Genomic DNA, 13,648 nt, shown 5'->3' with positions numbered 1-13,648 from the left:
AACTGATCCTATCATCGCCCTCTGTCTAATTTATAAATGTGCAGTAAAGGTGTGGTTATGCAACAGTTGCACACGCTGTAGATAGGCAGTCAAAAATAAATGTGGGAAATGGACATCTGTGGCGTAATGGGACTTTCTGTGATTCTTCCATCAGAGAAAAGTCCAGCTTGTTTTTAATCTCCCATTCCATTGGCTCACGTTGCTGCTGATAGTGAAACGAACCACTAATAGTTTTCGCTGAAACAACACAGTTATTATTGGTGTTTTACAAAGAAAAAAGTTAAGCTGCAAAGAAAAAAACAAGTTTAAGAGGAACTCAGACGCAGAACTAAACCCAGAGGATGATTAAAGCAGAGGCAGGGGGTGATGTTCTTTATGAGGACCAAAGGTCCACAACTTTGTTTACCTAAGGGCTGGAATCAACACACAGACTGTGTGAGGGCCAAATGCAACATTATTGAGCTGTTTTGTTAATCGTACTAGAACACAAATGGACTCCAGTGAGTCACAGGAGAGAGAAAACAATTCACACATAATTTACTCACTGCACCTTTTTAACCCCTGCAACCTTGAACAGGAGTAAACAGGTCGGAAGATGGATAAAGGAATGGTTGTTTTTCAAATGTGGTTGACCAGTGGTTCCCAACGTTTTTTGGGTTATGACCCTATTTTCATGTTATACATTTCTGGCGATCCCAGGGACATTTTTTTCTTTCTAGAATCAGTTTTTAATCACATTTTTTAAAGTATGTTACAAATACAGATTAGCCAGGATTAGTGCACAAAGTGACAAGATATTTTTTATACTGCATTTTATTTGAGAAAGTTGATGTTTAGAATACAGTTTTTTGATATTTATTGTGTGTGATGTGCTAATTTGAAAAGAAATAAAAAAGTTTCTTTAATTAGTTTTTCTTTTTTTTTTTTTTTAACCAATTCCTAGACATTTTAGGCAACCTCAAATGGGGTCACGACCCCAAAGTGACAAGGGATATTTTTATACTGCATTTTATTTTACCTAGATTTATATTTGAGAAAGTTTGTTCAGAATACAGTTGTTTGATATTTATCGTGTGTGATGTGTTAATTTGAAATAAAATATATATATAATTTTAATCAGTTTTTTTCCATTTTTTTTTTTTTTTACCAATTCTTAGACATTTCAGGTGACCTCATTTCAATTCCAAGTGACCCCATATGGGGTCACAACCCAAAAATAACAAGGCACAAGATATTTTTGTACTGCATTTTATTTTTAACTAGATTTATATTTGAGGCAACAATGTTCTTGCTGAACCTTGAGCATGAAGAATATAAGCATATTGTTTTCTTTGCACTCAAGGTGTTATCACGTATCTAAAATATGTGATTGTATACATTTTACATGATTTTTAATGAGTTTTGACAAAAAAAATGGCCACATTTTTTTACCTTTTTCAATAACCCATTTTACTGCAATTTAGTTGGACATTTTTTTTGTATATAGTATCCATTAGGGGGCACTAGAGGACGTTTTAAGTTATGTTTTAACTCCCTGTACATCCAAAGAAGTGATTGGCAGAGCAATAATTCAGTCCGTTTCACAGTAGAATATTATTAAGGATCATGGCCAGAATAATGCCATACATTCATCATTTAGATCAAAGCTTCTCAATATTTGGGTTCGAACACAAAAGTGGGTCTAATTTTTAGCATTTCATGATAATTTGTTGGACCTAAAAAATAAAAACATGGCGTTTTTAATTTTAGGGGGAAAATATCAATGCAGCATTGTACAATGTATGCACAAATAAATAGGAAGTTATTTTTTTCCAAAGCTAAAACTTCTTTATAGAGGTATGTAAGTTTTCAATTTTTTGTCTTCTTGAGCTAAACCTTTAAAACTTTTGGATACAAACAATATTCACTTTTTAGTTATGGATTAAAGGCAGTTTCAGGATCTTTTCCCACATTTTCCCAGGTTTGGGGTGTCAAGTTAAGATCAGGGAATGTTTCCGAGTCCCATAAACTTCACACACATCGCTGCCAAACACACTGTTTGTTGACACATGGACGACATATAAACACAAAGAGTGCAAGTGTGACATTTGTGCTCCTGAAAGCATGTAACAAAGTCGCACAGAAGTCAGCTTTACATAGTTTATCAACATGTTTTATTTTATTTTTTTAAGCTTGAAATATGAACTGTGACTTTAAAAATCTATCTACATTACAAAGTGATTATTCAGAATAAATCCAGTAAAGTGTTGTGATGAAAAGTCAAAGTAACAGTTCCTCTGCAGAAAAGAAGGGAAATATATTAGGATAAATTCAGAAATGTATGAATAATAATATATATCTATAAAACTTCAGTTCTTTTGTACATCTTCAGGTGAAAATTGAGATTATTTGACCAGTTTGACACATACAACATTTAACCTGCTGTCCAACCCAGACTAGCTGCATCCTTAATGTCCTTCACTGGAGGTTTGGTGGTTCTCCTCACTGCACACTAGGTCTACCTGCCCTCCAGGGCTTTGTCCCTGGTGATGACCGACTCGTTGAACTTGATCATCAGTGTGGTTCCTTTGTGCCAGTGGGCTGTGACTTTGGCGGGGAAGCCGCTGTGCGTGAGGACGGCCTCCACGATGCCGGCGGTGAAGGCGGCACAGTTCAAGCTGCTGTTCTCCTTGGGCACAGAGATGTAGGCGTTGACCAGGGGGTCCTTCTCGATGATGTAATATGTCTTGTCGTCATCGTTGGCCTGCTCCAGCTTGTCCGCTTCCTTGCCAAAGAGAGACTTCCACACGTTCACCTGAAAGAGAAACAGACACACATTGGTAAACAGTCGGCAGAAGTTATTTTAGTTCAATTTACATTTAAAGCAATCAAAAGTGTGTTTGAATTTCAGTGGGATGTGAAGAAACACCAATCCATCCCATGAATGTACCTAATCTCGTAAGCCCCAGCCCCTTTTCTCTGAAAAGCACATACCCATAACAAATAATGTTTTTTTCTAAGCTTCTACATGACCTACATGGTGAATTTTTGTTCAGATTAAAGTAAAACCTTTAGTGATTACAGATGATGTGAAATTTTGGAAATATCTGATGCTGACTGACAATAAATCATGTTTTAAATACAGAAATCTGTAGTCCGCCCAAAAAAACACTTTGAGATTTATATCAAATATAAAGCCAATTCTCAGTAGGGAAGGCTACAAAAGCAGAAATAATTGAACTAATGTATGGACATCTACTACAGCAAGTTTGGTGATAATAATAAACATTATTAACAAACAGCTGCAGAATATGTGCCACTTTTGGCTTTTTTTCTCCCATAAGGGACAGCACGTGTGAGTGACTTCTGTCTAACTGTGTTTTTCATGCTGTTCTGAAAAGTAACAAAAGCAACGACTCCTAAAACAAGTATTTCAATATAAAATAAGCTATAAAATATGTATATATCAGAAATATGGAAACAGGGCCCTGTTTGACTGTAGTTTATAAATAATACTAAATACTTTGTATGATGTGAATTGTACTGTACAATTGTATAAATAAAACCAAAAAATATAGAAATATCTGGATGTGGGTGATATTGTAATTTTCTATATAGCCAAAATAGAAAACTCGATATATCTTGAATATCGATATATTGCCCAGCCCTAGTTTAGACTGTAACAGGTGAGGCTGGTCTGGACTCTGGAGATAAGTTCACCTTGATGAAGAGCAGCATGTTGAGCACTTTGGTCTCCCTCTTCCCGTTCTTCTCCCTCAGCACCAGCACGTCCAGTATGCCGGCCCCGACGCTCTGACCCATGTCGGCCAGACGCGACTGCAACTCGGTTACCGAGTACACGCGGCTCTGACAGTACTGGACCATCTCAGAGAAGAGCAGGGCGAAGGCGCTCACGCTCACATCGGTCTTAGGTCGACTCAGCGGTCGCTCCAGGATGTTGGATTTACCTCGAGTGAAGCGTGAGTCCATTTTCTGTGGGAGGAGAGACCGACACTAGGTCATTTTTAAATCTCTCTGTGGGTTTGGCCTCATTTATTCGTCCGAATATGGAATATCTGTTAGCATAACTACAGTAGGTATGGATAAAAAACAACACATTCATTAATAACCAATGGGATACATACATGTTAACCTTAAACATGACAATATCCTATAATTGAATACATTAAATAAAAAAGAATAAGTAGAAGATCCTTAAAAATAACATCAATAAATACAAAAAATATATATTTCTAAAGTGCAAAATAACCACTAGTTTAACTCAAACCTGTTCTCACAACTAGCCCTGCTTTTTTACATGTTTGCATAGACGTATATGTATACACATACTGCATTTGTTGATTTTGTATATGTGAATGGTGAGGGGGTTTTGACTTTCCAAATAACTCATACACTGGCAACACACACCTAAACTTAAGCACTTTAACTCTAACTCTTATATTCATGCACTCTGTATTGTTGACTGACTGATTGTATTGTATTTATGTACTTTAAGCCTTGTGAATAATGTTTGTTTAGTGACCTGCCAAGAGACAGCAGATGCAAATTAGCATTTTTGCTAACTCTGGCGCAATTACAATATGTAATTTTTACATTTGCTCATCAATGTGCACTGTCCTTTTCAACTAAAACAAAAAAAGAAAAAGAAAAATCCTAAGCATATTCTATAACTTAATAGACTAAACAAAATAGAAATAAGAAGATGGTGAAAAAAAAGCTTAATAAATCCAATGAAAACAAATGATGTATTGGAGTGCGTACGTCAGAGATTTAAGATGATGGCTGATATTATCCTATATTCATTGTTTGCTGGGATTGAACTAATATCAATATTAGATTGAGACACCCTTAAGTTACAGTGAATATTTGTATCATTGAAATACAAATGTATAACCCTATCCACTTATACTCTACAGCTTCATATTAAAAGTGACAGTTTGTGTTTTTATTTATTAATCTTAATAATTTGTGTAATATTTATGTTAATACATGTACACGTACTACGAAAGCTTTTCTGTTTTGTACCAAATTGCTCGAAATAAATAAACAAATATAGTTTGTGTCATTTTACTCTTCTTCATATTTACATGTATCTGTTGTTCAACCTTTGTATATTTTTCCTCCTGATTGTAAAGTACTGATGACCTTCTTAACTGTAGAAAATAGCTTCAGAAATACAAATACAAATAAATCTGCGTAGATATTTCATTATTACAACGCTCGTTTGACGTTCAAACACAAAAAATAAAATAAAAAATCAGCTCAAAAACACTTTATTCTTAGTCATTCCGATGCTCAGTCTGAACCACAATAATTATCTTCATCTGAATATATTCAGTTTCTTCCCTGTCATTTAACATTTAGCTAATTTTAAAAGGAACAGTAGGTGTAGTGTACCTAAAGAAGTGGCCCTCCGTTAGCTACGTTAGCTAATGTTGCTAAATGCTAGGTCCGTCACACTGAAAAATGCAATTAAGTTCACTGGTAAAAACACAGAAATAAAAACAACAAACCGAAAACGTTCACGTTAGTTATGATGACATAGAAGAAATAACATAATTAATATAAACAGACCTTTTTGATGATTTAAATGCGCTAAGCTCAGGTAAATTCTTCTCTTTGTTTGGGTTTAATGGAGGTAGATGTTAGACATTATTACCGCCCCCTGCTGGACTGGAGTAAATACAGACGACGGTGTTATCAAAAATAAATAAAACTTTAAAAATAACATAATAATTTCATTATAGTTTTCACAAAAAACACTATTTTTGACCCAGTTTTCATTCACAGTCAATAATGACATTTTTTATTTATTAATTTATTCACTTAGAAAAGCAAGGTGAGACGTAAAAAAACCCACACGTAATGAAAATTATCTTGAAGATTAACAATCAATTGTTAAAAGATTCAATTCTATTATATTAAAGGGGCGCGATAAGTTAAGGTAAACCAACACCAATTTTAGTTTGGTCTTATTTTAATTCAAGAATGTTGAAAAAACTATTACAAAATAAACAATCATACAATTGCCAACAGAAAACAAAAAACCCTCACAATGAAATAAACCACGAAAATGATAATGAATTTAGGGGACTGAAAACAGACGAACATAAAAGAATTATCAGGAATACCAAAACGTCAAGTATTTGTAGCTTGCTGTCAAAATTAACAGTTGAATATGTAAATAATTACAAATAACATAATATTGTTGTTAAATTAAAAAAAGATGTTGAAATGAAATCACATTTTTTTTCTAATCATATGTAAAGACCAAGTCTTCTACCTTTGTTTCTTAAATAAACGAATATATTAAGAATAAATGTCATATTCAAACTAGCTGTCCTAATTATGAGATACTATGGAAGCCCATTTCCACCAGTTAAGAAAAAAACTAAAATTAAAAAAATCGGAGTAATTATGAGATATCTATATCATAATTACAAGTTAGTATCTCGTAATTGTGAGATACTAAGTATCTATTATCTCATAATTATGATTAATTAATTATCATAATTATGACTTACTATCTCATAATTATTCGATTTTTTTATTACTATGATTTTACTTTTCCTGTTTTTTTTTTTTTTTTAATTTAATTTAATTTATTTATTTTTCATATTTACTGGCGGGAATTGGCTTCCATACACGTTCTGATGTGCTGGGGGGAAAAAAATTAAATACCAAGTCTTTGGTCACGTGACTTGGTCACGTGAGTAACAGGAAGCAGTGTTTACCTCCGTGTCTCAGCTTCAGCACCATCAACCCCATCAGCTCCAGTGACTCCGTGTTCCACCATGAGTCCACCCCGCCCTGCTCCTCTTCTTGGCCGGTAACGTTGTGCCTCTCCGGGGTTCCTCCATGGCGGATTCCTGCTCCACCTGCGGAGCGGACGGAGCCTCAGGTTCGTCCAAACGCTTTTTTCCATTCAGTCTCCGCTGTAAACACCGAGCAGCCATAACTGCAGTCAAGCGTAAACAGTTATTTCTAACATTTTGATGACTCATTTAAACATTTTTTTTTTTAATAATAATAATAATAATAATTAAAAAAAAGTCCAAATTTGTGCATTTCCCGCGTTTAAATTCGTGTGTCTCACCCCAGTTTGCTGCACGGTCTACGTTCTGCCTCCCAGCAAGCAAGAGGGTCATGGGTTCAAGCCCCGGGTTGGACACTATAGTGGGACTCTCCGTGTGGAGTTTACATGTTGTCTATCCAAACAATAATAAGTAAACATGTATATTAGGCTAAGCTAATTAGCTCCTAGTTCCTAGCATCATTAGCATTGTTAAAATGCTGTTTATGTGTCAGCAGGCTCTAAACAAGTCGCTCCTGTGTCTAGAACAGAGATGGGGCCCCAAAAATATGATTGTATTTGATCCAAGGGCCACAGTAATAACATTCATTGTTAGTATTTAGAATAATGACCAATCGAATCATTAACACAGGAAAGAACAAAGGGTTTTTTGTGGTCATTTTGGAGTCTTGTTATTGTAATTGTTTATATCTTATTGTTATTATTTTTGTGTGTTTTCAGACATATTTCATTGTTGCTTATTATTTATATATTTAATTGTCATTTGGTGTTTTTTTTTGTTGTTTTTTTTTGCCATTTTGTGTGTTTTCGGACTCATTTTATTGTCGATTATTTCTGTGAATTATTGTTATTTTGTGTGGGTTTTTTTTAAAATTTATTTCTGTATTTATTTACTTCAATCACCATTCTGACCATTAATATGTTAAAGTATGTGTCGTTTGTCGTTTCGTGTATAAATATTATTGTTTTATGATTTTTTTTCTCTAATTTTGTGTATTTTTATTGTCATTTTGTGTGTTTTGAGTGATTTTGTGCATTTTGTGCGGTCATCTTGCTGGTTTTTGGAGTAATTCTTTGTGTTTTTGTTGTTCTTTTGTGTGTTTTTCTTTACCTTTCTGTTGATATTGTGTGTTTTTGCTGGCTCACAAAATAGATTGAGCGACGGCCACCAGTTGCCCATGTGTGGTCTAGAACATTTGTTCTCAATTGCTTTTTGTTTGTTTGTTTTTGTTGCTTAATCTACAAACTAGAAAATAACATTAAAATAATTTTAATCAAATAAAACGTACGCCAATGCCAATACATTTATGAGCAAGCTGTGTAAAACTGCATGCCTTTATTAATGTAGGTTATGGATTATTAAAACTGTCATACTTTAATAACAATACTCTCCGTATGTTCCAGGGTGAATAAATGGCAATCTGCTGCATTGATAAATTACATTTAAATACACATCAGCCATTGAGAAACAGAGCCATGGCTCATTTTGTGGGACATTTTAGTTTTGTCTGTTCGTCTGTCTTTTGAGCCAGAACAAAATGTATTAATGGCTTGTTGAATTATACAGAAAATTAGCTTAATAAGATCTGAAAAGGGCTTCAAAATGACCAAAATTCAACATAAAAAGCTAGAATTTATTTTTGTTTTTACACTGAATTTCGAGGCTAAAGAAATGCTGTTTACATTTAATATCCAAATCAGATGACGATAGATCAGTGCACGTATCTCTTGACAGTGTAGGTAATTATTAATTATTATTAAACAGAAAAGGAGCAACTCCTCTCCTCTGCAGCCAGCTGTGGCTCTCAGGATCTCCTTGGAGGTGCAGGACATTCCCGTCCCAGCGTCTTGGTTTCATCCGAGCTTCATCGGGAGGAAGAGGAGGAGGAGGAAGCCCTGAGGAGGAAACTCAAGTACTTCTTCATGAGCCCATGTGACAAATACCACGCAAAGGGTCGCAAGCCTTTCAAACTGGGCCTTCAGCTGCTGAAAATCGTCACTGTCACTGTGCAGGTAGGTTGGAGAGACACGGCACCAGTTTAAAGCATTTCCGGATTGAGAAAAAGTCCTTGACCCTCATTTATCAACAGTTCGTATGTTCAGATCTGAGCGTACGATGTGTGTCTGACCAAATTCACGCAAACTTCAGTATTTATCAATTCTGACGTGATCGTACGCTACGATCAGATCTCACGTCCGGTTCGACCTCGTGTACGCAAACCTGTGTGTGGATTCTGAAAATAAACTATTAAACAAGCCTCAGTTGTCATTTAAGCATAAGCAGACACACATTCAGGACAGATCAAAACGCATTATTGAAACAAATTAAAATGAATAAAAAATAAATAAAACACGTTATTACCGATACCTGCACTTTGTTGGTTTTCCTTCAATAAACGCACTGATAAAACTTATACGGGCTCACACTCGCCAGCCTGACTCGTCAAAATGTAAATAATATTACGCTTTTAGGCTGTGGGTGTGTTAATTTTCATTTAAATTATCATTAGGCATTGGTTAAAGAGTAACTAAACCCCACAACCACCTTTTTTTTTTGCTGAATACAAATGTATTTGGGTATGAAGTAGTGCTGTTGATTGATCCTGGTCCAACTTTCAATATTTTAATCAAAGTATTTAAATTTGTCATATTTAGTTGTAAAATGTCAGTGACTGCCCTTTATGGGTTGAAACCTGGCTATTTTAAAGCTGATATCCGGAGTTTCTGAGAAACGTCTTGATGTCCCGCCCTAAACAGCTCCACTTCCTCCCCCTGCCTCTGCAATCTCCCAGAAGCCACGCCTCTACTTTTCTGCACGCGCATCGCGTAACATAACAAGGTCGCATCGGGTCGCATTGATGTAGGTCTATGGGTCAGGTTAGAGCCAAAATCATATTTACCTGTTTGCTGTTGTGATGTGTGGCCTTGTTTCCATGCACAGTTCTGCATCCACTTTGATTGACAGTCTCAAGGATGAAAGAGGGACTTATATACAGTACATTAATGTATATGAATGACCACCGACAGTAGACCATAGTAAAAGATTAGTTAGGTATTTTTATGAATTTCAAAAGAATCATACATAAACATAGATTTCTCAGAAACTCCAGATATCAGCTTTAATTTATTATTTACTATTGGCTGAGAACAAGATCATGTGATGTTTTGGGACCATCTTGTATCACAAACGAGCACTGTTAGCCCCGCCCCTTTTCTAAAAGCTATCACTTGGACTGAGAGAAGAGTGAATAGAGACGTATGTTGAGTAATGAGTAGCTAGTTAGCATAGCATAGATTGTTCATTGGAGATTTTATAGTATAGACTGGGTGTGTCTTAACGGCTCCAGGAGCCCCGCCCATTATCAAGGCATCCTAGTGGCAGGTCAGGAGAAAGTAGAGCGTAACATGTTAATGATGATCAAATTCAGCTGCCACATTTATCAACGCCTGGTTATTTGTACGCTGGGATTGGTCAGATACGTTGGTCCTGTCGTACGACACAATGTGCACTCGTGTTTGCACTGGTTTTCACACACAGTTGATACATGAAGGCCATTGAGAGTATATTAACACACACACACACACTTCAAACACTCTGGTGTTCTTGTCTCTGCCTCTCAGCTGGTGTTGTTCGGACTCAGTAATCAAATGGTGGTGACGTTCAAAGAGGAGAACACGGTGGTATTCCAACACCTTTTCCTGAAGGATTATGAGGACGACGTTCCCCAGGCTGTCCACACGCAGACGGAGTTCTACCAATACATACACTTTGCTGTGGAGCAGGTCAGCTATCCTACTGATTATGAATTAGTTGCTATCAAAACTGTGAGATAATTACAGTATGTACCATGTGACACTATAAGAGGAATTAGTTATGATATGAAAGAAATGCTCTTCAATGTAAAAACACAAGAGTTTTTTTCTTCCTGCCAATAAAATGGGTAGTTAGTGGCACACAGAGCATTAGTGTTTTGTATTTTATTAAATAATTTCAGAATTTTGTTACAATTTTGTGTGTTTTAGAGACATTTTCTATTTCATTTATTTTTTGTTATTTTGTGTAATTTAATTGTCATTTTGTTTATTTTCATTGTCATTTTGTGCATTTTTGTTGTCATTTTTTTCATTTACTTACTTTCTTTCTATTTGTGTATTTTCTGTAATATATTATATTTTATCATTTTGTGCATTTTTAGAGTCATTTACAGTAGTGTATTTCTTTGTCATTTTGTGCGTTTTTAGGTCATTTTGTGTGCTTTTTGAGCCATTATGTGTATTTTCTTTCATTTTCTAAGCTTTTGTTGTCATTTTGTGTGTTTTTTGGAGGTTTTTTTGTGCATTTTTGTTGTAATTTCTGTGAATGTATGTTTAATTTCTTTCATTGTGAGTATTTTGTCATTTATTGTATTTTGTTGTCATTTTGTGTGTTTTTGGAGACGTTTGGAAGTGATTTTGCGTGTTTTTGGAGTTTTTCGGTGATCTGAAATATTGAGTATATAGTTATAGTGGTACCAAACGTCCTCCATCCTGCATGTGTGTGTGTGTCCTTCAGTACCTGGCTCTGCCTCAGATCTCACTGGGCCGGTACGCGTACGTGTTGGGCTCTGGTGTGAATGGGAGCGCGCTCTCACTTTGCCAAAGGTACTACAGGAGAGGAACCATCGATCCCGTCAATGACACGTTCGACATCGACCCACACGTTATCACCGGTAGGTAGACCACTCCTCACTCTATCTGATCTTCATCAAACTGTCCTCGGTGCTGTTGTGTGTTAATAATGAGTCACAGTATTTCAGGAAAGGCCCTCAAACTGTGCCCTACTTTCAAAGCTGAGAATAACTCCTGAAAATAGCTTAGCTTTTCCATTTCCCTCTGCTGAAAAACAAGCTTCTGCTTTTCTGTGACTGAAGCCACAAACACATTCACATCTGGACAAACTGAATGATTTACGACCACTATGAACAGACTGTTCACCCTGCAGGACTTTTCAAATTATTCCTCCTTCAGTCTGACTTCATGTTTCAGAATCAGAACCAGATATACTTTATTTATTCCAGGGAAAAATTGCTTTTTTTTTTTTTTTTTTTTTTTAACAGATACTCCAGAATATTGAATGAAAAGAACAAACACTAAAACATAGAAAAAGAAAGAAAAGAAAAGAAAATTTACATAATGAAATAAAGGACTGTAAATTAAATAGGGATTAAATACAAGTGCACACCTTCAGGAAGAACAATAATAAAATAATACAAATCTACAAATATAATACAATAAGAAGCTGTTGTGCTTTCTCTCCTAGCATTAAGTAATGAGTAATTTAGTTGTCATTTTGTGTAGGTTTTTTTAGGCATTTTGTGTATTTTTGCTGTCATTTTGTGTCATTTCTGTTGATTTGGTTTTTTTCTTCATTTTGTGTATTTTTTATCATTTGTTGTATTTTTGTGCGTTTTTGGAGACATTTTGTGTATTTTTGTTGTATTTTGGAGTCATTTCCTGTATTTTTCTCCCATTTTGTGTGTTCTTTGCTACTATTTTATGTCATTTTATGTCATTTTGTATACATTTCTGTAATTGTCTGTTTTTTGCTCTTGTGTGTATTCTACTATTTTGTACATTATTTCTTATATACTGTAAGTGTTTTGTTTTTACTGTTTTGTATATGTTTGTACTATTTTTGTCTGTTCTTTGTTGTTGTTTTCTTCGTTTTGTATATTTAAGTGTTTTTTTTTATTGTTGATTTGTGTATGTTTGTACTATTTTGTGTGTTTTGTTTTTGTGATTTTTGTATCGTTTTTGTTGTCATTTTGTCAATTTTTCTGTCACTTTGTGTTTGTTTTGTGTTCATTTTGTGTAATTTTGTGTATTTTTGGCAATTGTTTTGTGTATGTTTCTTATATTGTGTGGTTTTATTGTTATTTTGTGTATAATTGTGTCACTTTGTGTATCTGTATTAGAGCTTCTTCATGCCCTTGTTTGAACACTGGTGCTGAGATGTGATATAAGAGACATGTGATTGTGGTGAAAGAGCTGCAGCTGAATGTATTTTTGCTTCCTCGTGTGTCATTTCCTTCAAATCTATTTTCTGCCTTTCTTTTACCCAGAATGCATTGGGCTTGATCCACAGATTTACAGCTTGGCCGCAGGAAACGGTGACTATAAGAACTTCACCCTCAAGTTCTACAAGTGAGATGTTCCTCTGTTGGTTTTCACTCAGGGTTTAAAACTATGCCTCGTCACAGTTTTATAACAAACACAAATAAGCTGAAACTTTTTAAGCCTTTTAGTTTGTACTGGTTCCTCTTTATTGTCAGTCTAAACCAGTGACACTCACCCACTGTCACCAATTTGATCATTAATACAGGAAATTATTTTGGAGTCATAATTTGTGTTTTCTCAGCCATTTTGTATGTTTTGACATTTCCTGTGTTTTTGTTGTCATTTTGTGTATATGTTGTCATTTTGTGTGGATTCTGACATTATCTTTATTTTTGTGGCCATTTTGTGTATTTATGTTGTCATTTTGTGTACGTATTTAATTTGTTGTGATTTTATTTATTTTTTGTCATTTTGTATGGTTTCTGTCATTCTGTGTAATTTTGTTGTCATTGTGTGTTTTAGAGTCATTTTGTTTTATTTTTTTGTCCTTCTGTGTATTTTTATTGTTATTTTGGGTGTTTTTGTGTCCGTTTTGTACGTCTGGAGTAATTTTGTGTATTTTGATACAGACGATACAACATTAAAAGTGTCTTAATGCACCGATATGAACAGAACAGCCAATATAAAGTCTCTCAAAGTCCCAAAAAAAAAGTTTTACACCAATTTTAATGGCTAACA

General features: G+C 34.9%; 2 protein-coding genes across 3 annotated transcripts; one reads left to right on the top strand and one right to left on the bottom strand.

The window, feature by feature from the left end:
• Nucleotides 1–2,130: 2,130 nt before the first annotated feature.
• On the bottom strand, nucleotides 2,131–5,660 carry LOC114468559 (trafficking protein particle complex subunit 5-like). The gene is made up of 3 exons (XM_028455531.1): nucleotides 5,575–5,660; nucleotides 3,700–3,972; nucleotides 2,131–2,794 (listed from the first exon to the last, which is right to left on the bottom strand). The coding sequence occupies exons 2-3, from the start codon at nucleotides 3,967–3,969 to the stop codon at nucleotides 2,498–2,500; spliced, it is 567 nt and encodes a 188-aa protein (XP_028311332.1). The 5' UTR covers nucleotides 3,970–3,972; nucleotides 5,575–5,660; the 3' UTR covers nucleotides 2,131–2,497.
• A 1,054-nt stretch (nucleotides 5,661–6,714) lies between these two features.
• On the top strand, nucleotides 6,715–13,169 carry mcoln1b (mucolipin TRP cation channel 1b). Of its 2 annotated transcripts, none has more exons than XM_028455839.1 (5): nucleotides 6,715–6,901; nucleotides 8,607–8,827; nucleotides 10,436–10,597; nucleotides 11,367–11,523; nucleotides 12,916–13,169. In XM_028455839.1, exons 1-5 carry the CDS (start codon nucleotides 6,859–6,861, stop codon nucleotides 12,999–13,001), a joined length of 669 nt encoding a protein of 222 aa, XP_028311640.1. In that variant the 5' UTR covers nucleotides 6,715–6,858; the 3' UTR covers nucleotides 13,002–13,169. The 2 variants fall into 2 exon arrangements, with proteins under 2 accessions (XP_028311640.1, XP_028311639.1); XM_028455838.1 differs by having other exon boundaries at nucleotides 8,580–8,827.
• The last annotated feature ends 479 nt before the right edge of the window (nucleotides 13,170–13,648 follow it).

This window comes from Gouania willdenowi, chromosome 8, assembly GCF_900634775.1.
Source record: "Gouania willdenowi chromosome 8, fGouWil2.1, whole genome shotgun sequence".
Lineage (NCBI taxonomy): Eukaryota > Metazoa > Chordata > Actinopteri > Blenniiformes > Gobiesocidae > Gouania > Gouania willdenowi.
Note: the sequence above shows the minus strand (reverse complement) of the source record. Positions and strands in the feature narration are given on the sequence as shown.